General features: G+C 40.8%; 1 protein-coding gene across 6 annotated transcripts in view; it reads left to right on the top strand.

Moving 5' to 3' along the window:
* The window catches only part of SOX5 (SRY-box transcription factor 5), a 547,399-nt gene extending 535,884 nt beyond the window's left edge, over positions 1-11,515 (top strand). For all 6 annotated transcript variants that reach the window (XM_073318355.1, XM_073318369.1, XM_073318362.1 and 3 more), the window contains exons 14-15: positions 4,322-4,538; positions 8,833-11,515. In XM_073318355.1, the coding sequence (XP_073174456.1) occupies positions 4,322-4,538; positions 8,833-9,136 (521 nt within the window). In that variant the 3' untranslated portion in view covers positions 9,137-11,515. The remainder of the gene's footprint in view (positions 1-4,321; positions 4,539-8,832) is intronic.
* Positions 11,516-22,769: the final 11,254 nt, after the last annotated feature.

Below are 22,769 nucleotides of genomic sequence, written 5' to 3'. Positions count from 1 at the left end.
TAACTTTATTGTGTTGATTGATGACAGTAGTTTGATCGTGCTATGTGACCTGTGCAGGCAGACCCCTAAATCTGCATATACTCCCGTTGACTTCATCAGGTCTCACACGGGCGTAAAGATCTGTTCTCATTCTTTATCTATGTATATTAGACAGACACATTTTAGAACATGAACACTTCATACTGAGACCCGCGGCAGCGTGCCAAATTTTGCATATTAGTAAGTAAGCAAATGAAAACGATAAACAGAAAATCAAGGATACTTCATCACAAAATCTGCTTTTTATTTATTTTGACAAGCATAGTTTAGTTTTAATTATTTATGATACTTCAAAACACTCTAGTAAATGATCTTTAGTATATTTTGTAAAAACAATAAAGTCACAGTAATAGGAGATATCACTGCAGGAGGCAGCTATTAAATATTTGCTAGGAAGAGAGGTGAGGCTGCCAGGATTTTTGTGCTATTGAGATTGCAGCTTGCAAGGGGGGAAATAATGAATGACATTTATGTATAAATATTACAAATTGAGATATGGATGAAAATGTCAGTACCTATGGCCCTAGGCCTACAAAAATTTATGCATGTGCTTAACTTTATGCACGAAGGTCTGCCCTCCCAGATCCAACTGGAGACTTGGAGCTACTGGCATCAGTCAACACAGTAAAAGATGGTTTAAGTAACTTTGGTGTGTTGACATAACATTTGTACCAGAATTTTACAAGGCTGATTTTATTTGATATATTCATTTAAATACAAACACACCACTATAGCTCCAAACCTGCATTGTCAGAGAATTCAGTGTATACAGCTCAGCATGTGCATAAATCTTTGCAGGATGAAGGCTTATGTTCATTATTCTGTTATGTTTTTCTATGATCCATTTATTCCGAAAACTAACAGTGGTAACTATGGGGTATTCAGACTATTAATTTAGTTTGTGATATATACTGCATATATTACGTATCTGCTGCGATATTTACGTATTTATTGGTTTTGTAAATACAAGATACTTAATGGGGGGGGGGGAGAACTTCTATATAACCATAAGGTATTTCATACGTAGAGCATTAGGAGTCGTATATAAGTGCAGATGATCACCAATAATTGCATGTGGCAATGCCAAGCTATTGGTGAGATTTGTACGTATCCTTCCTAACAAACGTTTTTTGATCTTTGACCCCTTCAATTCTCTGTCCATATGCACCTTTACCACTAAACTCACATACACATGCTTTCACATCACTTATCAGAGAGTCTGAAATAGCCTGTGGTGCCTTCTCTTCTCTGATATTTAACATACTTGAAGCAAAAAGTCTTTTAGGTTTTCAGCTTTATTATTTATAAATGAAAACTCTTTGTCAGCATAAACTATTATTTTTAAACCAGTAGGTGCTCAAATGGTGTTTATGGCCTGCGGGTTCTAGATTCACTTAGCCTTAGTTTGTGACTTCTTCAGACTTTAGAGAAGCCAGTATACTGAAGAAGGGATAGATCCTGAAAATGGATCCACATCTTGGCACCCTAGAACTCTATTTGCAGGATCTGGCCCTAATTCTCAAATGTGTAACACCAACAATTTCAGGCCCCATCTATATTCCCACACAGGCTTCCCTTGGGTCAGCTGCATGGGTGGATCAGGTTCTGGCAGTTCCCAGCTGTTTATCACTGTGTCAGCTAACCTGGTCAGGATCTGGCAGTCAGTGGGAAAGAGGTAGCTATTGAATGACACTTTCCTGGCTATAACCACTAGGAAATGACTCTTCTCTTCAGGAGACCACCAAGCTGCTTTCCATGCTCCTTTATATATTGCAGTAAAAGGGTACATGATTGACTCCACACTAATTGTACTAAGGGATGATTTTTCATTGCTCCCTTCAGAGTAGACATTTCCCCTTAGGTCAGTTACCACTAGATGTGACGTAGGATCAGTATTCTGTACCCAGCCTATTAGTCTTTCATTACAGAAACCCATACTGGAGTTCGAAATGAAGCTTCAACAAAGCAGAGCACTGAGAAAACTGATGTCAGCCAGTGGGCTCTGTCTTCCCAAGGGAACTTTCCTGAAGGAATCAGACTGTTTCCTTCTTAAGGAAGAGAGAACTGTGCTTTTTTTATATTGAAAAGACAGTTTTGGGAGCAGAGTGAGCTAAGAACACTATGAGTAATAGCATGAGCTAAGTAGAGAATGAGTAACAAAGAAGGAAAGTACTGTAAGTCAAATATAACATTCTAAACCTGTTATGTTGAGAAATTATGCGGACTTATTTCCAGTAGGAAAATGGACTATTTTCCAACCAGTTTTTCCTTCTGGGTCATATATTTCACAGTTTGGTCCATAATGTTGCGTGGAATGGATCTTGTCCTGAAGCAATCCTAGAGTTCATTGAATAATTCCCAAAGAATATTTTATTCAGGGTATCTTGCTGCATTTTTTCAGGCATTATCTGTTAGGGTTTTTTTGTTTGTTTTGTTTTTAATTTTTCACTTTATAAATGTCATGGGACATTTTTAAATAAAAATACTCATTTTTTCCACTATTCACCCAGTATATACACAGCAGCACAGAGCAAAAGTTAAGGATCATCCCAATGCAGCGGGAATATTTTAATTTAAACAGTAGTTATCAAAATATTGTATATTAATGCTCTGTCTCCAACTGCTAATTTGTCACATGGGAACAACTCTTTTGCGCCTCTGGATTCTTTTTAATAATACCTTGTACCAGTGGTTCTCAATCAGGGGTATGTGTTTCCCGGGGGGTATGTAGAGGTCTTCAAGGGGATACATCAACTCATCTAGATATTTGCCTAGTTTTACAACAGACTACATAAAAAGCACTAGCGAAGTCAGTGCAAACTAAAATTTCATACAATGACTTGTTTATACTGCTCTATGTACTATACACTGAACGGTAAGTAAAATATTTATATTCCAATTGATTTATTTTATAATTATATGGTGAAAATGAGAAAGTAACCCATTTTTTAATAAGTGTGCTGTGATACTGTTGTATTTTTGTGTCTGATTTTGTAAGCAAGTAGTTTTTAAGCAGGTGTAACTTAGTGGAACGCAAGACAAATCAGACTACTGAAAGAGGTACAGTCATCTGGAAAGGTTGAGAGCTCCTCCCTTACACTTAAATAGGATCTTTCATCCCAAAGAACCAGACTCTAGCTTGGTACTTTATGGGAATATATGGGAACTACTGCTCTCTTCACTGGAATTCTACCTCAGAAGCAGTTGTACCAGGCTTGAATGGGAGCAATGTAGGGCCCTAGTCACACCACAATATGAGGGTCCCTGTGCCACAGCCCCACACCATAACCCTGACCCCAAATGATGTGGTGATGGCAGGGGACTTCCTTCCCAGATAAGGAAAGGCAAAGGATGGCCCTTTCTTTTCCCGCATCCCACCTCACCCCAGGAGTAGCAGCAGGTGTCTGTTCTGGCCCCAGAGAGGCAGGGGTAGAAGCAGGGGAGCCCTCTCAAAGCTACTTGTATTTCTGTAACAGGTGAGCCAGGCCCACTTCATTCTTCACCTCCTGCTACATAGAGTCCTCTGTTGGGCTGGAGTTGGCACGACTTCCCACTGTAGAGGGTTTTCGAGTTAACACTTCACTGGGATGCACTACACAATTCCTATCTCTCAAAGCTATTGTTTCAGGCTCTCTGAAGACTCGGGCAGAATTCAGCACATTGGCTATGCTCAGTTCATGTTTTCAAGCTTTTTATTACAACCGTGAAAGCTAGAAAGATACTTGTTTAAAACAATGAAAGCTTAGACTTTGATGTAAGCCTGACGTTAGGAATCAAGGCCCTAGCATCCCTATATTTTAATCCAGCCCAGGGTGGAATGCAGCAGCTAGTTCACAGCACACAGGAACTTTAGAACAGGAAGTGGAGACGAGTACCATGCTTAAATGAAACCACAGAGCAACACAGGCAGACTAGAATCCAAACAGCTGAATGGGACTTTGCCCAAGCCATTGGGATTCGCAACCTACTTTTACAAAGTGTCAGGGATGTTTAATAATGACTGTGGTCAGGACGTTGGGGTTATGTCTCATCTAAAAGACAGTGTGGCAGCAGTGTCCATAAAAGAATGCCACATACAAAGCTACCTGCACCACATGGGCATACCTGGGAGGTTTACAGGCCAAATAAAAACTAGCTGTGACCCTCCCCATCTGAAAGCGCTAACTGTTTCACAGCCCAAAGCCATAGGAACGGGGGGATCTTGTTCTTAATGACCTGCTTATTTGTCCTTCTCTGAATGGGAAAGGGGCAGGGTTCTCATTTCTCATTCTTCTTGTGACAGGATCTCGCTGGAAAGCTATGACAAACCTAGAGAAGCAGCCATACTATGAGGAGCAGGCCCGACTCAGCAAGCAACACCTGGAGAAATACCCAGACTATAAATACAAGCCCAGGCCGAAGCGCACCTGTCTTGTGGATGGCAAAAAATTGCGGATCGGCGAGTACAAGGCAATCATGCGCAACAGGCGACAAGAGATGAGGCAGTATTTTAATGTTGGGTATGGGCCTGTCATCTCTTTTATTTCAGTAGAAATTGTCCTTGTTTCAGAGCTGTAAACTTCAGATTTTATTATGAGGTAAATAATGTGTTGCTAACTATGACGGAGGAGTGCCTCTTGTCGGCTGGGTGTGAACCTGCACTCCCTCTCTCTTGGCTTCCGATGCCCCGACAGCTGTTAACCTCGTCAGGTGGGTTTTCTGTGGCCCAGCCCTCCAGCCAGGTCACACACAGTCAATATGTGAACGAACAAACAAACCCCTTCCAGGGTAACAAAACTCCAGCAGGGCCTTTCACTTGCTCTGGTTGATATCTGCAGCCCTGCCTTTGGGGCTCAATTCTCGGCCTTTCTGGGCTAGCTTTAAATCTGTTCCTAGCCTGGTATAGATCAGTGCCCCCAGCGCTTTCTCCCTGGAGACTCTTTGTTCTCAGTGGTTCTGTGGTATCCCAGCTGTCCAGCCAGCTTACTCCTTAATTCCAGTCCCCTTCCCGGGGTAATAAAGTTTAACATATGGTTGTCCACTTCAGGGTCTTCAGCCCATCACGGGGCCTATTTAAATTCCCAGCCCCTTTCTTAAGCTTTTAATGCAGAGTCTTATCCTCTCCATGGGGCTTAGGCCACTTTTCCAGTGGCCGGTGGGGGGAACCTAGGCCCGCTGACTGCTCCGGGTCCCAATCCAGGGACCCTACAAATAGCAGCCATGTGCTGCTTCCTTTAACTCTGGTGCTGCTGCTATTCCCTGGGCCAATTCCCATGTAACCCCTTCCTCTTCACCCTGATCTCAGGGTTCTCTGTCTTTTCCCTGCTTGAGTACAGTCCTTCCCAGGCCTCTTTACCTGTGGAGTTTTGCAACCTTCCTGTCCTCCTTCTGGTCCCAGGCAGCCACTGACCTGCTCAGCCCCTGCAGCTCTTTTTATCTGAGCCTGCTGTGCTCTGATTGGCTGCTGCTCTGCAGCATTTCTAGGCAGGCCTGGAGAACCACATTCACTGTTCCTTTTCCAAAGGCGGGGTGTGGCAGGACTGTAAGACCTCCAGCAGAGGGCCGATACACCCCATCACACTAACTAATATGAAGCTCATATTTAAAGGCCATGTGGTCCATATAGCTGTGACCTGGAAGTCAGGAGATCTGTTCATGGCTTTGCTATTTAATTTTGGCCAACTGGGCTTCAGTTTCCCCATCTGTAATATAGAGATAATGATACTTGCCCGTTTTGACCACATCTTTGGATGAAATGCACCACAGATGTGCTAAGTATTAATCATTATGGGGTTTTACAGAATCTATATGAATTAATCTGTTGATAGTGCCTATAGCTCCCAAGGCCAGAAACACTAGCTCACATTCAAGGGGTTCGGCAACAGGTCGGCTAAAAGATTACTCAGCAATGCTACTGAAGACCACAGCCCATGGCAGGTTGAGCCTTGCTAGTAAGGTCAGTGAGGATAGAGGCATAAAACATCCTCAGCCAGCTCACATTGGTCAGATGATGAGATTACTTCAGTCCAAGGGCATTAGCGGTGCCAGAGACACTTTTGCTCGGTGGTAAGCTGAAAGCTAGTGAGGGGGTTCAAATCTCAAGAGGATTGGTTCAGCAAAATATCCAAAGGTTTGCATGTTTGTCCAGACTTACTTCTCTGCTTTTTGATATAGAAACCCACCTGGAAGGTTCTTTCTGCAACTACTGTTTGGTTTTGGCTACAGATAGGTGAGAAGTATTGCAAGGACAGATGTTCTTGTGATATTTCCCCATGTGGTCCAGGAAACACAGAGCTACACAAAAAAAGATTGTTTTTGTTTAAAAAAAAAGTCAACTAGCCTTAAAAAAATTGGAATCTGGGCTCTGTTTCCCTTTTGGGGTGAAAAAGGAATGTTTTTTTTATTGTACCAGAACCGGGTCTAGTTAATGGGTATGAATAGCAGTAAAGGGGAAAATAGTGTCCCAGTTACTGGTAAGTGTCCTTAGACAGTGTTTTGAACAGTTACCGTGTACACTGTTATAATAAGCAGCTCAACAGAGAAATTTGAGCTGCTTAACCCTGTGGTGCTGGCAGGTTCAGTGATCCGACTAGTAAGCACTGAAACAAACATAGGGAAGTCAGCCAACATTCGGCATCAAGAGATTAGAAAAAAGAGGGGGGAGGGTCTTTCTGAGAAAGAATAGGTGGCAAGAGAGCCCCCCAAATACTGCTTATCTCGCTGACATGCAGGGCTTTACAATTTTTTTAAACTAATCTTGCAATGTTTTTAGTATTATTATTTAACTTTCCAGATGAATCTGAATCTGAACCCTATCTGAAAACAAGACATTCTGGAGATAGTTTGTCTAGAATTTAGAGCAGGGACTGGGGAGGGGGGCTGTGTTTGAAATCTAGGTTCCACTGAAGTCAGTGGTAAAACTCCCATTGACTTCAATCAGTATTTGATCCTGGGAGTCAGATTCTGTTCCTGGCTTTGCTCCTGATTCACTGCAGGACCTGGTGCAAGTCATTTAGGGCCAGATTTTTAAACGATTTAGGCACCAAAATAAATGGCCAGGTTTTCAAGAGTTTTGAAAGTCTGTCCGTAAGTGTCATAATAGTTGGGACTTGGCTCTCTTGAAAAATCAGACCCTTAATCTCTGTCAGCCTCCTCATCTTTAAAAGGGGGCTAAAAATGCTTACTTTATAGGGCCATCACGAACCTTAACACATCAGTGGCTATAAAGAGCTTTGAGATCCTCTGATGGAAGGCGCTATAGGAGTGGCAGATATTATTCTTCAATTATGGAATGCAAGTGACATTACAGAAAAACTGTGAAACTCAACAAACGTTTGGCCTATGAGAGGCACCATCTGAGTGCAAAGTGTTCCTATTATTAAAAGCCATTTAAAAACACTGAATAATTCTAGTTGCAGAAATGCTAGGTCTTTCTGTTGAATTAAGAGTAAAAGCAAAATATATGTTCTCCCTATTTACAGGCTAAGCCCTTAGTTGAGGCAACTATTTTGTTCTTGAAATAAGGAAGTGAGCAGGCTTCCCTAGGACAGCAACAAGCAAGTACGTTAAAAATGTGGCAAATAATTCCAAATAAATGTTCAGATGCTTGGGACTGCTTAGTCTTTCGGGATTGCTGTGCAAAGCTTACTGGGCAGTCAGTGAACAGTCAGGCTCAGGAACAGGGGATGGTTTCACTCTTAATTAAAAATGTTCATCTCAAGAGATTCCACCCTGTCTCCTGTGGCTAGGCTTTTCAGTACAGATGGACACACCACTGATGACATTACAATATGCAGCATGTACTGAAGGGTATTACTGCAATGGAATTACTTCATGCAGCAAGGAAACAAAAGGAGCATGAATTTTAAACCTCTAGGCTTGCTGGGACCCTGGAGCTTCTCAGGGAAATAAACTCTGGTGCAACACAGCTAGTGTTCTACATGGAAAGGAATTTTGATGGCCTGAAATAATTCTGCTTTCACTACCTTGTACATGTTTCCAAGGCTTAAATGTCCTATAGAAGATTTTTATCAAACACTGCTGTTGCTCTATTTATTTTAAAACAATGTATGTCTAAGTCTGGCTTTTTCTAGTTTTATCTGCCATCCCTGAGAGGATCTACTTTTCACCAATATTTCTCACTGTTCCAGGGAGTTGTCCATCCCGATCACTAAATGATCCCTCTTCTCCTCACCCACCTCCCTGTGGACATTGGAGGTCCTGGGGATCACCCACAGTCCCACATGGGTCCCAGAAGGCCTTGTGCCCCTCCCTACAAGCCATCAGGTTTCTAAATAAACTCCATGTTCCTAGCCTATGTCAGGCTTTCAGATGGAAGCCTGTTCCTTTTCCCCATGCTACCAATAGACTTCCTCAGGAACTCCCACCACCACCTGTCTCCTGCCAGCAAAACCTTGCTGTTTCTTTCTGGCCCTCGTTGCACTCCGTAATTTTTTTATTTTGCGGGGGTGGGGGGAGGGGAAGTCTTTTTTAATCGTTGGACCATGGGTGGCAGGATGTTTGTCATTGGCTGTGAGCTCATAGACATCTCATTCACCCAGTAAGGAACCTTGCACCTTAGGCAAGCTCCAGAGTTCAGATACAGATCAAACATCTCTGAAGTTTGGTGGTGCTTGAATCAGTGATTTGGTTCAGGCCTAACATTAGTCATAAGATCAAGTGTCAAAGCTTGGAAGATTAGGGGTGGCCCACCAAGCCCAATAATGATAGTCCTTGTGACTTTATAGGCTATCCTGCTAAGCTCTCTCTTTGCTCCTGCTTGTATTTAAATGTCCTGTTATTTTTCAATGACAGGCAACAAGCACAGATTCCTATCGCCACCACTGGTGTAGTCTACCCAGGAGCCATCGCCATGGCAGGAATGCCCTCCCCCCATCTGCCATCAGAGCACTCAAGTGTGTCCAGCAGCCCAGAGCCCGGGATGCCTGTCATCCAGAGCACTTATGGCATCAAAGGCGAGGAGCCGCACATCAAAGAGGAGATGCAGGCCAGTGACATCAATGGAGAAATCTACGATGAGTACGACGAAGAAGAGGACGACCCTGATGTGGACTACGGCAGTGACAGTGAAAATCACATTGCAGGACAAGCCAACTGATAAGGGTCCAAATATTGCGTGACCTTACAGGACTTCAAGGAGGAAAAAAAAAAAAAGCCCCACCTGGTTTATCCTTACCAGTGGCCAAGCACATTAACTTTCTCATACACTGACTGTTACTTTAACTGTTAGTCTTAACTAGTTGGGACATCAGCTGACTAATAGACATCAGCCTGCATTTTAAAAAAAAAGGCCCAGAAGAAAGGAAACAATGATGGTAACAACAACAAAAGAATGAAATAAGCTATGGGTAAAATAATGCCAGTAATTCAGCTGCTATACCCAAGCACTGAAGTCTTACCCGTCGACCTTTGATTATTTTTTTTTTCAAATAAACTCTATGGCTGTTTGTTCTACAATGTTCTAGAAATTCTCACTCAGGTACACAGTGCCAACAAGTGGCTTGTGAATGTGTTTTGTTGTTTTGTGCTACAGTTTAAAGAGAAGTAAATTTTTTTTTTTTGGTAATGCACCTGACAGGAAAAAAAAAAAAAGACAATTCCTTTTACCCCTCTGCCTCCTCCTCCTCCTCCTCCTTTTCCCTTCTCCTTTGAATATTTAGGGTTGGCGGCACGCATGTGTGTGTATGGTGGGGAAGGGAGTGGGGAGTCTGTTTCTGTAAACCCCAACAAGCAATTTCCTTTCTCGAGAGGACTTCTCTTCATCAGTTGCACACCACACCGAGTCTTTGAGCAAGTGCCAAATTTGTACTAAAGCGCTGAACTAGTTCAATTTTATTTTTCCGGTTGGTCGCTTTTGTTTCTTGTTCTGTCTTAAGTTAGGACAGTGTTATTATGTCTTAGACAATCCCTCGAAGAACCTGATATACCAGCAGCTGGTGAGATTAGACTTTGTTTTCTTTTCTTTTCTTTTTTAAAGGAAACTGTAGGTGCCGTTCTCAGGTGAAAGTGAGAGAGACATAAGAAAATTTAGAGAAAAATATTTTATGATCTTGGATTTTTGTGTGTGTGTGTTTATGGTACTAATAAGAATAATATTGGACCATTGTGAGCAAAAATCATATTCAGGATGAAATCCCACATCCTCCAAACAACTTGGTCTGTAAGGAGCCTTTGCTTTTAATTTATACTTCAAATGGCAACATAAAAAATGACCGTTGTTAGAACAGGGTAGGCAAATTGGAAGTACTAACCTCTAGAATGAGCCAAAATGGATGAATCTGGGGCTGATCTCTGATCCATAAGGCAGATCTTGGCTGAGACTCTGCTCTCTCTACCTACTTGGAACACCCACGGGCATCAGTGGGATGTCTGTGCAAGGAGAAAGAACAAAAATAACAATGAAGCAATTCCCCCATCCACTATGGGCAGCAAAATCCTGAGTCTTTGAGGTTCCAAAAGGGTTGGAGACCAGGAAAATAAATAAATTCCCTCAAGCTCTAACCGATATTTGTAATGTTGTTCTAGACCTCCTTGCCTCAGTCATCTCACCTGTAAATTCTGTGCTGTTTACACATGGGCATGCACGTTTGAGACAGTGGCTTTGCACACATATAACCCTGGGCAGAATTTAGCCCACGGTATTTTCAGCAACCTAACTGAAAATTCTGCTTTGTTTCAAAGTGACACAAAGCATCCTTTGGTGCCTGACTCTGATCCTCCTCTAAGAAGAGTGCGCCCAGTTTCATGTGGTGAGATAGCAGGCAGCAGCATTACCTAACCCTAGCACGAGAATGATACCTATGATTTCCAACAGCAGCTCTATCCTAGGAAGTGCAGTCTCATGTTACAGAAAAAAGCTTTCCATTGAGGCACAGTTTGTGAACATAGGGCACCATCCTACAGATCCTTACTCACAGGAAGACGCTCATCATCAGCATCACGGGAACGTCTCATGTGAGTAAGGACTACGTGCATTTGCAGGATCCAGCCCACAATACTCACCAGTAGATTCAGGGCCCTGACCCTGTCAGTCCTCACAGATCCAATTGCAGGATCATGGCCTTACTTTGCCCTGAAGACATACCACTTGAAGTGTAAAATAAAGCTCCTTCTCAAGACCTTGTGCAAAGCAAATGACAAACAAACAAATGCCATTTAAGAGTTAGGACAATACTCCAATGAGCGGTTTGGATGTGTGATAGCTTCACCCCATGCCATCTTTTTTTCTCCCTCCCTTTTCTTTATTTCCCCTTTTCGATTTCCACCTCTGCATCAAAAATTCTTTTCACTTTTTCTCGCTTTCAGAAGACTTGCTCTGGGGTTACGCTTGGAGTAGCTGATCACATCCTCCACGTCAGAGGGTTTTATTGGTTTTGTTTGTATTTGATGACTGTATTTTTTTTTTCATTTGAACTGCCTCCTCTTGCTAGTGTTGTAATGGTAATTATAATAATAATAATAATAATAATAATGGTCAGCTGTTCCCAGATTAGTAAATTATGTATAATTTATTTCCCTTTTTTCTACCTTATTTTATTCTGTTCTGATTTGGCAGTGCAGCAAATGAAGCTGTTGAGATATTTAAAATTGCTGCCCAACCCCGCTTTTTTATATAGACATATAAAAACTCACTTCTTCCCATGCTCACCCCCATTCTTATTTCTTCATTTTAATTTTGGCCCCAGTCATGTCAACTTCTGATGTTTATTATGATGGAGTGAATTAATGGAAGTGTTGTTTTCAATCTTAATTAACTTCTGCTCTCTCATCACTCATTTTAGTTATTTAATTACACCAGTCATCAAGAGCCAATTTTTTTAAGCACTCTGTTTGGATAAGAAGAAAAAAAATAGACAATTGTTTTTATATCATTCTTATGTACAATGTGAAAACAGATATTTGCTTCTTTTTTTTTTAATTTGTTCCCTGTCTTTGTGAACAAATTATTTCTGACTCTTGTGGATTCACCTCACATTTGCTGGTTGCTTGATTTCCACCATGTTATAGAGATGCTCTGGTTTAATTATGTGACTTCGGGCTACGAGAATACTTTGTTTTAGCTCCAGGTAGGTGCCACCAAGGCAGGCATGGTGAAATTCTGGCCTCATTGAAGTCAATGGGAGTTTTGCCTTAGACTTCAATTGGACTAGCATTTCACCCAAAAAAGCTATGAGCTTGATACTCAAGGCCTCACTCATGGGAGTAGCCCTGTTTAAGCCAATGGGCCTAGTCGCGTGAATTAGGAGCACTTGTAAGGGCTGGAGGACTAAGCGCTATTCCTCATAATGAGTGATGTGACAGAATTCCTTTTTGGGGAGGAGTGGGAGATGGGGCTGTGCTTTACATTCTGTGTTGTCTTTGACTGAGTCTCAGAACGAATGCTAAAAAAAGAAAAAAAAAATGCTGACTTTATTGCAACCCAACCTATACCTGAGAGACTATGCTAGGACCTAGGGCTTGGGTCAAATTTTCAAACCTGGGTAGCTTGCTAAAGACCCTGGATTTCGATGTTGAAACTGATACAGCCCCACAAAGCATGTGCTTAAGTATTTTGCTGGATCAGAGCGCCCATATGTCCTATAGTATTAAAACACCCATGTTTGAAATAGAGGCCCTTTTTAAAAAAACTATAAAAGAAGTTCTTGTCTTGTTTCTTTCTTTTCCTGGGTTTTGTGTCCTTATGGCTCCGAGAACGACCAGGTTAGAACAGATTAGGATAGTATTAACCTAAAATTGCACAAAAAGCCTAGCATATATGTGGGCCAAGCTCGCCCCTTTCCTGGGAATCTATATAATGATGATCTTCTTGTTAGAACTTTTGTGTTGGTCACACATTTCATTTCCTCAGAAATCAGGGCAGCTTCTTACTCCAGTGTGTCTCAAACTTCTCAGAGAGTAATACCAGCAGTGGGGAAAAGAGGGTCAAAAGAAAAAAAAATGGAGGGACTGACTGGTAAGCTCAATGAAATAACACATAATTCTTTCTGAATTTATTCATGCCTTATATTAGTAAAATAGGATTTTTAAGTGCATTTAACATCTTTATTTAACCGTTCCGCTATATTAATCAGGCCCCCAGAAAAGAACACTAGCTACTATTATAGAATTTAATTAGTTTTGTAACGAAATCCTCGTATTACAAATGCATATGGAAGAAATTCTTTCTGCATAGACATTATTTCAAAGATTTGGTTTCTGCAGTAGACTTTTTCTTTAATTAAATCATTTTTTTAAAAAGTAAATTGTCTTTAACCTTTTTACAGCACATTTTCAAAGCTTTTTCTTTTTTAATCCAAAGAGATGAGCTGTTATTGTCGCTGAAGAAGACTCTGACATTACGTTTGTAACATCAAAAATAATTACACACAGTGGCAACATAGACCTCACTTAGCAAGAATTTAGCCGCTAAAATTAATCGCAACTGCATAATATATCATATGTTTAAGGGCATGGTTTATCAAATATGAAATATTTTGTCTGCCCACTTCTTGATAGAATCCCATCTTCAATTTTGCAAGGAAATGTATGTAATTCATTAGATGTGGATCCAAGTGTATCCTCAACTCACAGGGCATGGGATGGATGTTTAGCTTGGTTTATATTTACATTTTCTTCAACTTTATCTTAACTTGTCAGTTTCCCAGATTGAAGAACATGTCAAGTTTGTTTTTTCTACTGACTGATTTCTCTACTCCCCAGTGTTTTTTGTCACTGGTTTGCTGAAACAGTATTTATATAGCTCCATTGGCTCTAAAGCTCTTCTTCCTCCTTCTAACATTTTGGATTTTACAAGTGAAAAGAAAAATAGAAAAGAAAATAGAGACAATCAAATGCCTGGAGCTTAAAACAAAGTATGTGCAACCTACCATCTCACTTGAAATTTAATAAAAGAAATAATTATGTAAATATAACATAGAGTTATAGATTTATATTTTGTTCATAACACATAGTGTAATATAAGTTGTATATTTTCATGTTTTGGTTTTATGTTATCATTCATGCCACAATAAATTAAAAAACCAGGAGTTGATGTACTCTTTAAGATGTGGGTTACCACCATGCTGGGTTTTTTTGCATTCCCCTTTTTTCAGTATTATTGCCCTACAAGGCACCAATAAAAACAGCAAATGTGTTCTTTACTTATACTGTGTTTCTGTTTCCCACTTCTTACAGCCATTGGGTGCTGTTTAGTTTTGTTATCAGACGAATAAAACAAGATACAAAACATTTAAATCCCATTACTCAAGGTTGTACAAATGCCAGGGGCCAAAATCGTTCCTGGTGTAATGCCACTGAAATGTCAGGAGAAAAATTTGGACCCAGAGATCTTATTCAGGCCACATGCAGACAGGAACGACTTCCAAAGTACTGATAGGGATCCAGATACTGGCCGCTGTATATGTGGGGCTGCTTGGATCAGAGTTTTGGTTCAAGCCCAACTCTAAACCATACATTGATTTAGTTTTGCTAATTTATAAGTATAGCTATTAGGTTCAGAAATTCAAAGCTCATTCAGGGAAATGCTTGATTATACACAATAAATAACCCTATTAACTTGGATTTGGGGGCATACTGACTAACCGCTCCTTCAGTTTCCACAGCAATATGTGGCAGAAAGTGAGGCAAAATCAGTGCAAACTTCTCACCATCTCCATCTTCCCCAAAAAAGAAAAGTACAAATTCAGGTGGCTGCGCCCCCATATGATTCAAAAACTACTCAAACAGTGAGACAGGGTACTTGGGAGTAGCATATAGATAGCCATTAAAGGATGTGATCCTGCAAATCCTTACGCCTGTGAGGTGCTCCATCAATTTTGAAACTCTCCTTGTGTGAGTAAGCATTTGTAGGGTTGAGCCTGAACTTGCTGAATCAATATCCCAGCCACAATGTGAAGCTCAGATTTCTGCAAGCTGGTAGGCTCTGGGTAACTAAGCACCCTCAACTCTCACTAACTTCATTAGGAGGTGAGGGCCATCAGCATGAGGGACTGGGAACAGCTTTAACAAAGCAGGGCTGCCTGACACTAGTCTCCACACCATAGCTTGTGAGCAGTAAACAACAGAAACGCACATCTTGCGACATGACACCGTCAACAACAAAAAAAAGAGGCAGTGGCTATGCATCAAGACGTATCCAGGAAAGGACTGGACTTTACAGGACCACAACATACACAGAGCCTGCTACAAACAGCAGCCCAGTCACCCAATGTATGTCACAGAAGAGGCCCTACGTGCCACTGAAGTGTCCAGTACACACAAGTCACACCAAGAGCAGTCTCAAGTAGTCCCCCAAGACTCCCCTCTAACACATGGCACCACGGACGGTTAATATGGCAGCTTAGTTGTGCTCTGACTTTACCATCTTTTGCGTGTCATGGCGCCAAAGTTACTGCATGGCCAGACTCCAGGCCCTACTAGCCTGTCCAGCCTTTTACATAGGTGATTCTATTGGCCTCTTGGCAAGCGATACAATTACTAACCCCACCACCCTTCCCCTCATGCACACGTCTCGCTCCCACCTCCTCACGGAGCAGCAGGTTGGCATTTGGCAGTCACAGCCCAACGATGGGGGCGCATGACCTTTTTTTTTTTTTTTTAATGAAGAGGCCGGCATACAGCAAATCCAAGATTTGACCTGTAATGGCTGGAAAAGGGGAGTGTGTGAGAGAGAGAGACAAACTAAGAATGAGAACTATCCAATTTGGAGTCAACCTCTAAGGTTTTCAAAAAAGGAACCTAGCGTTTAAATCCCCAGAATAAACACTTCAAAAGCATCTAAGTGACTTTTGGAAATGACGTCCCCAGGCACCTGCCTGATTTTTCAAACTGCTGCCCGTCCACCAGCTCCCAATGGCAGCCAGGGGAGCTGGTGGCTGCTCAGTAATTCTGAAAGTCAAGCAGGTGCCTCAGGATGGATTTAAGAACCTAATTTTAGCTTGGCCTAAATTGAACCCACAACACAATTTAGCTGAATTGTGCTGTGGATGGAGTGGAATCGAGCTTACTTGTCCAGCGTTGTGATGGCTCTGTCAGGCAAACAGAAGTAAAAGCTTGTTTAGGTCACTTACGTAAACAGATTTGACTGGTTTTATATACACAAAATGCCACTTTTCAGAATAGGCCCACACTTCACGTACTGCAGCAGAGCGACTTGTGACTCTGGCAAAGTCATTCCTTTTCCCATTGAACAGACGTGGCTAGTGGAGCTTTGTGTGTGAGGGCACGTGTAGTGTTTTTAAAATCTGTTGCAGGAACCCAGGGAAGGGGCTGAGAAAGGTTCTGGGGAAACGCTCTGTACAAAGCGAGCAAGGAAAGGAGATGTTTTTTTTTTTAACGAAGTAAGTTCCCTTGTTCAGTTTTAGAAGAAAACAACCTTTTTTTTAGGATTTACCAGTGTCGCATGAATAAAGGGGGGAGGGGGGAGGGTGACATGACAATGCTCAATCCTCTCCAAACATGATATTTGATATGTCCATGGAACAGCCTCCGTGGAATGGACACTTCTCCAGATTCCAAAAGGCAATGAACATTAACCCAGCAAGCAAGGAATATAGGTCAACTCATTAATCTACACACTGGGGAGCGATGCTGAAAATATTTATAAAGCCTTTTTGCTTAGGAAGGAGATAAGAATAACTATGACATTGTGCTAAAAACAAGTGTGATGAACAGATAATTCCTAAGAGCAATCTAACACACAAATGTATGCATTTACCAAAAGGTGCAAAGATCCACAGAAAACGTGGGCGACTATAAAGCACCCTGGATGAACATGCGGAGTATTGTGACTTTGATGGCAACACTTGAGCGATCATTTAGGATTTTGAACAAGGAGCATTCAGAAATGTAGCGAGGGAAACCACAGGCCAACTGATGTCTGCTCAGTCACTGAAAGCATAGGTCAGAAACGTAAGAATATGAAGTGTATTTGCAAAATCAAAGGAATCAGAGACAAAGGCATCATTCACCTTTGATTGGACTAGCTTCCGGGGATTTGGAGCCAGAGTGTTCATGAACAGGCTCAGATAGCTGATCTCCAGAGTTGCACTGCTTACTATTGTTATGACAGTACCGCTGCCAGGGCTCCATTGTGCTAGACACACTGTGTACCTAGAGACAGCACCAAAGAGCTTACAATCTAAACAGGTAAGGCGCAAAAGGGACAGGAGAACGTATTAATATCCCCAATTTACCGACCCGGAGTCCAGTCTGGTTCATGTATCATTAATGAAATCATTGGCTAATTTCTGACTGCAGAATATGGCTGTTGAGGAGTCATGGGGCAGAAAGCTTGACTTTCAGGTTCCATGCTGACTTTTCAGGGCTGGCAGCTAGAAAACGCTCGTGTGACTATGAGCGAGAGAGCGAAAAACGTGTATCTAAATAAATTATCTTAAAAACTTTGATCTGGAAGTCACTGCAAGAGAAAAACCATGGAATCCTTGCATTTTTTCCAGTCACTTTCCAGACATGATTGTGCTCTTTCCCTGTAAATGAGTCCAGTCAGATTACCCTCTGCCTAAATTGTAGTTTATTGCCCACTACAAACTCATTGGGTCTAGTCCACTCTTTGTATGATTGTTTAAAATCTCCAGAGTGCTGAGGCTTGTCCCTGTAGGTTCTTCACAGTGAGGAAATAGCCCTTTTTGAGTTTTCATATTGGTGGAGCTGTATAATCTCCTCTCAGAATATAAACCTAAATTTATTCCCATTCATCAAGATGTTCCCTTTCAACTGAATTCAGGGATCCACTTTACAATGGATAGGCTATAGGCACAGCACAGTACTCATCTCTCTCTTCCTAATCTATGTGTTTTCCACAATGCTCATAATTACAGTAAGAACGGCCAGACTGGGTCAGACCAATGGTCCATCTAGCCCAGTATCCTGTCTTCCGACAGTGGCCAGCACCAGATGCTTCCAAGGGAATGACCAGAACAGGGCAATCATCAAGTGATCCATCCCCTGTCGTCCACTCCCAGCAACTGGCAGTCAGAGGCTTAGGGACACCAAGAGTGTGGGCTTACATCTCTGACCATTTGACTAATCAGTGTCATAGTGAACTCAGTTTTCACTACTCACAAGCACTGTGTGGCCTTGAGGTAGTCAAAAACTGACATCAACACTGTTCGTTTCTGAACCATTAATTGAATCAAAGCAAACAGTTTGGGGTGTGATTAAGAATGTATTGATTAAGGGCTTGTCTTCATGCAGGGCTGCACCAATTTAATTTAAGGTGTGATTTTAAACTAGTGAAAGAGACAGTGTGGATATTTATTTTGATTTCAATCATGCTTATTTTCCTTTAGCTTAAGCCAATTAGGAACAGGCTTAAGATATACCAAACTAAGGCACTCTTAAACCAAAATAAGCGCTTCAAAACAGAGGAATTTGCACCAGTTCAACTAATTCGGTTTAGTTAAAATAGTGCATGGTTTTGTGCCTACAAGGCCTAAATTGGTTTAATCCCTAATGTGTACACAGTTATATTGGTATAAAGGTGTCTTACAGCAGTATAGCTGTTTCCCCTTCCTATACAGGAATAGCTATACTGGTATAAAGCACTTTCATATCAATATAATCCACATTCGGGGCAAACAGCTTTTGTGTAGCGGCAAGGACTTAAACTAAACCCCCAAAAGCCACTATTATACTGAAATATAAGGGTCTACTCTACACAGAGGTTTGCACCAGTTTAATTTCACAATTCAGGTTATACCACTGCAATTTTCTCATGTAGACGAAGCCTAAACTTACAAGGATGTATGACTTACTCAAACTCCTCTCTCAGACTGCTATAATAATACGCACTTCAAAGGGGTGTTATGAGGCTTAATTCATTAATGGCTGCACACTACTTTGAGATCCTTGGATTAAAGGCACTACAGCAGTGCAAAGTATTATTAGCTAGCGGAAAAAGCTCTGAGACAAGCATGGCATTAAATGTCCAGGTTTTTAAAAAACAAGCAAAAACCCAAAATGAGCAAATTGCGAGTGGTTTTGATTTTTCCATCGCCAGCCTTTTCATCAGGTTTTTGGCTTCAAAAATCAGAATCGGGGTCGGTTAGCTCAATTTTATTAATCCCATTTTATTTTCACTCCCAAGACTCAAAATACTTTATGCCCTTTTTTGTATTTTTCTGATGTAAGAATAAAGTACGAAATGGTTTTGGTTTGGTTATTAAAATTTTTTTGAATTATTTAAACCTCAGGACTTGTCTTCACACAAACGTGGTACAAACCGCTAGTGTATTTAAGCATTCCACAATTACACTGGTGTAGCTTATTGCCATAAGGGAAGGGGAATAAGCTTTCCCAGTACAAATGCATACTTCCAGGGGCTGCAGAACTGTTGTACCTCGTGGTGTAAATGTTTTGTTAACGTCACAAGCCTAACCGAAACAGTTATCCTGGGATAAAATCTGCATGAAGAAATGAAGCTGGAAGTGAGATAAAGGTGTTGAGTCTTCAACAACGGTGTCCTTTATCCAAAATATTAATTAACCATTGCAGTTAAATAAGCATTAACAAAAACAAGCAACTATAAAACCCTTCTCATATCTGTTACTCAAATTTCACTTCGGTCTTGTGATGTCATCGCTGCACTAATTCTCCAGTCAAAGAGTCTTCCAGACTAGAGAAGACCTGAATTTTCAACGTGAAAAACAAAGCAATAAAAATTCAGGTCTCTTGCATACATCATGAAAAACCCCAAATGGGCACAAACTGATCTCTTTTGAAAGCATAAATGAAAGAGCAGTCTGAAAATTGTTACATTTACCTTGCTAAACAACCATTTTCTTAACTCTTCCCAAATCAAGTTTACTGACTTTCCCTCCTTACAAAAAAACCTTCAAAAGAAAACAAATTCAACAGCTGAACGTAGGAATTTAATTTCTTTTTGTAAAGTTTCCAACTTTTGAGCTGAAACCTTATAACTTTCCCTCGTTTCCAGAACCCATTGAAAAGGAACGCTGAGGAAATGAAGTATAAATGATTTTGATTCTCAAAGATGCTTTTGTTTCTCTTCTAATCGAATGTGAAGCTCTATGTAGGAGGTGGGTAGGGCCATCATAACCTGCTTTCTTTTCACTGAATAAAGAAGGTCAATATATTATCATATCAGGGAGGAGGAAATTACATAGGCGACTCTCCAGCAGACAATAAAGACAATTCTGACAGCAGGATCACAACAGCTGTAAAACTTTTCTTTTCTTTTCCGACAGACATATCGGTGTTTAAATGACAGCTGAAGTAGGATGATGGACTAAATACATTATTCTCGGTGTTCTTTCTACTTTTTTTTTATAGAAATATAACTTGAAGACTGTATTCAAGTTGATCAAATAATAAGTCAATTTGTCAATAAAACAGATTAGGCCACCTGCCTGTAGATACGATTTCTTTCAAACAGTTTATTTTGTTAACATTGTCTTGGAGTAACTGCCTCCACGAAAAAAAGATTACAAAAATATATTACCATTTTAAGCTTACTGAAACAGAGCTCAGCCTTTGACTTCATTCAGTAATCACAGAATCATAGAAATGTAGGGCTGGAAGGGACCTCAAAAGGTCATCAGATCCATCCCCAATGCTGAGACAGGACCAAATAAGCCTCAACCATCCCTGACAGGTGTTTGTTCAACCTGTTCTGAAAAACACCCAATGCTGAGGGGTCCACAACCTCCCTGGGAAACCTATTCCAGAGTTTAACTACCCTTTACTGAAAGGTTTTCCTAATTGACCCCATTGCTTCTTTTCATAATTTCAGTGGACATGAAGAACAATTGATCAGAGTCCTCTTTATAACTGCCCTTAACAATATTTGAAGACTTAATAGTTCTTCTCAGTTTTCGTTGCTCAAGACTAAACATGCCCAGGTTTTTTTAACCTTTCCTCATAGGTCAGGTTTTTCTAAAACATTTTATCATTTTTGTTTCTCTCCTCCGGATTCGCTCCAATTTATCCACATCTTTCCTAAAGTGTGGTGCCCAGAACTGGACACAGAACTTCAGCTGATGCCTCACCAGTGGTGAGCAGAGAGGGACAATTACCTCCCATGTCTTACATACAACACTCTTGTTAATAAACCCCAGAATCATATTAGCATTTTTCACAGCTGCATCACATTGTTGTCTCATATTCAAGTTGTGATGTACTATAACTTCCAAGTTCTTTTCAGCGTACTACCACTAGCTAATTATTCCCAATTTTGTAGTTGTGCATTTGATTTTTCCTTCCTAAACAAAGTATTTTGCACTTGTCTTTACTGAATTTTGGCTTTTTGATTTCAGACCAATCCTCCAATTTGCCAAGGTTGAGCTGAATTCTAATCCTGCCCTCCAAAGTGTTTGCAACCCCTCCCCGCTTGTTGTCATCCACAAATTTTATAAGTATGCTCTCTACTCCATTAGCCAAATCATTAATGAAAATATTGAATAGTACCAGAACCAAGACTGACCCCTGTGGGAACCTCCTAAATACAGTCTCCCAGTTTGACAGTGAACCATGAAAACTACTTTTTGAGTATGGTCTTTCAACCAGGTGTGCACCTGTGTTAGAGTAATTTCATCTAGACCCCATTTCCCTAGTTTACTTATAAGAATGTCATGAGGGACTGTATCAAAAGCCCTACTAAAATCAAGATATATTGCGTCTACTGCTTTCCCCTATCCATTTGCCAGTGACCCGATCAAAGAGGGAAATTAGGTTAGTTTGGCATGATTTGTTCTTGACAAATCCACAGTGGTTATTCCTTATAACTTTAGTATCCGCTAGATACTTGCAAATTGATTGCTAAATAAATTTGTTCCAGTATCTTTCCAGGTATCTTAGTTAGGCCGACTGGTCTATAATTCCCTGGGTTCTCTTTGTTCCCCTCTTTAAAAGATTGATGCTATGTTTGCCCTTCTCCAGCCTCTGGGACCTCACCCATCCTCCATGAGTTCTCAAAGATAGTTGCAAATGGTTCTGAGATTGCTTCAACTAGTTCCTTATGCATCCTAGCATGCATTTCATCAGGCCCTGCTGACCTGAGTGCCTCTAACTTATCTAAATATTCTTTAACCCTTTCCTTTCCCTATTTTGGCTTCCATTCCTTCCCCCTTGTTGCTAATATTAATTGTTTTGAGTATCTGGTCACCATTAACCTTTTTACTGAAGACTAAAGCAAAACACCTCAGCCTTAAGGCATTAAACACCTCAGCCTTCTTGATTACATCAGTTATTAACTCTCCTTTCCTTTTAAGTAGAGGACCTGCACTTTCCTTTGTCTTTCTCTTGCTCTTAATATATTAACATAACCTCTTCTTTTTGCCTCTTATGGCCCTTGCTAGATGTAAGTCATTTGGTGCCCTAGTCTTTCTGATTTTGTCTGATACACTTGTGCTAGCCTTTTGTCTTCCTCCTTAGCAATTAATTCATCTATTATTTCATTTTGTAGGATGCCTACAAAAATATGTTTATATCTTTTTTTTAAAAAAATGTTAGTAGCTATTCTTTGGACTGTGGGTTTAGAGGACTTAGTACTGTGTACTAGAAACAAATACTAACATTGTTGTTTGGCTCAACAGAGGCTGCATAAATTTAAGAAGTTATACATTTGGTGAGCGTCCGAGGGGAAATCATACCACCCCCTACTGGAGAATAATTGAGAATAATTTATATATATATTGTGGGCACGAGTAAGCAATAATATGGAGAAAGAACCTGAACTGTATTTCTGTGTTTTT

This window comes from Lepidochelys kempii, chromosome 1 (assembly GCF_965140265.1).
Source record: "Lepidochelys kempii isolate rLepKem1 chromosome 1, rLepKem1.hap2, whole genome shotgun sequence".
Classification (NCBI taxonomy): Eukaryota; Metazoa; Chordata; order Testudines; family Cheloniidae; genus Lepidochelys; species Lepidochelys kempii.
This window is presented reverse-complemented; position numbering and strand designations above follow the sequence as displayed.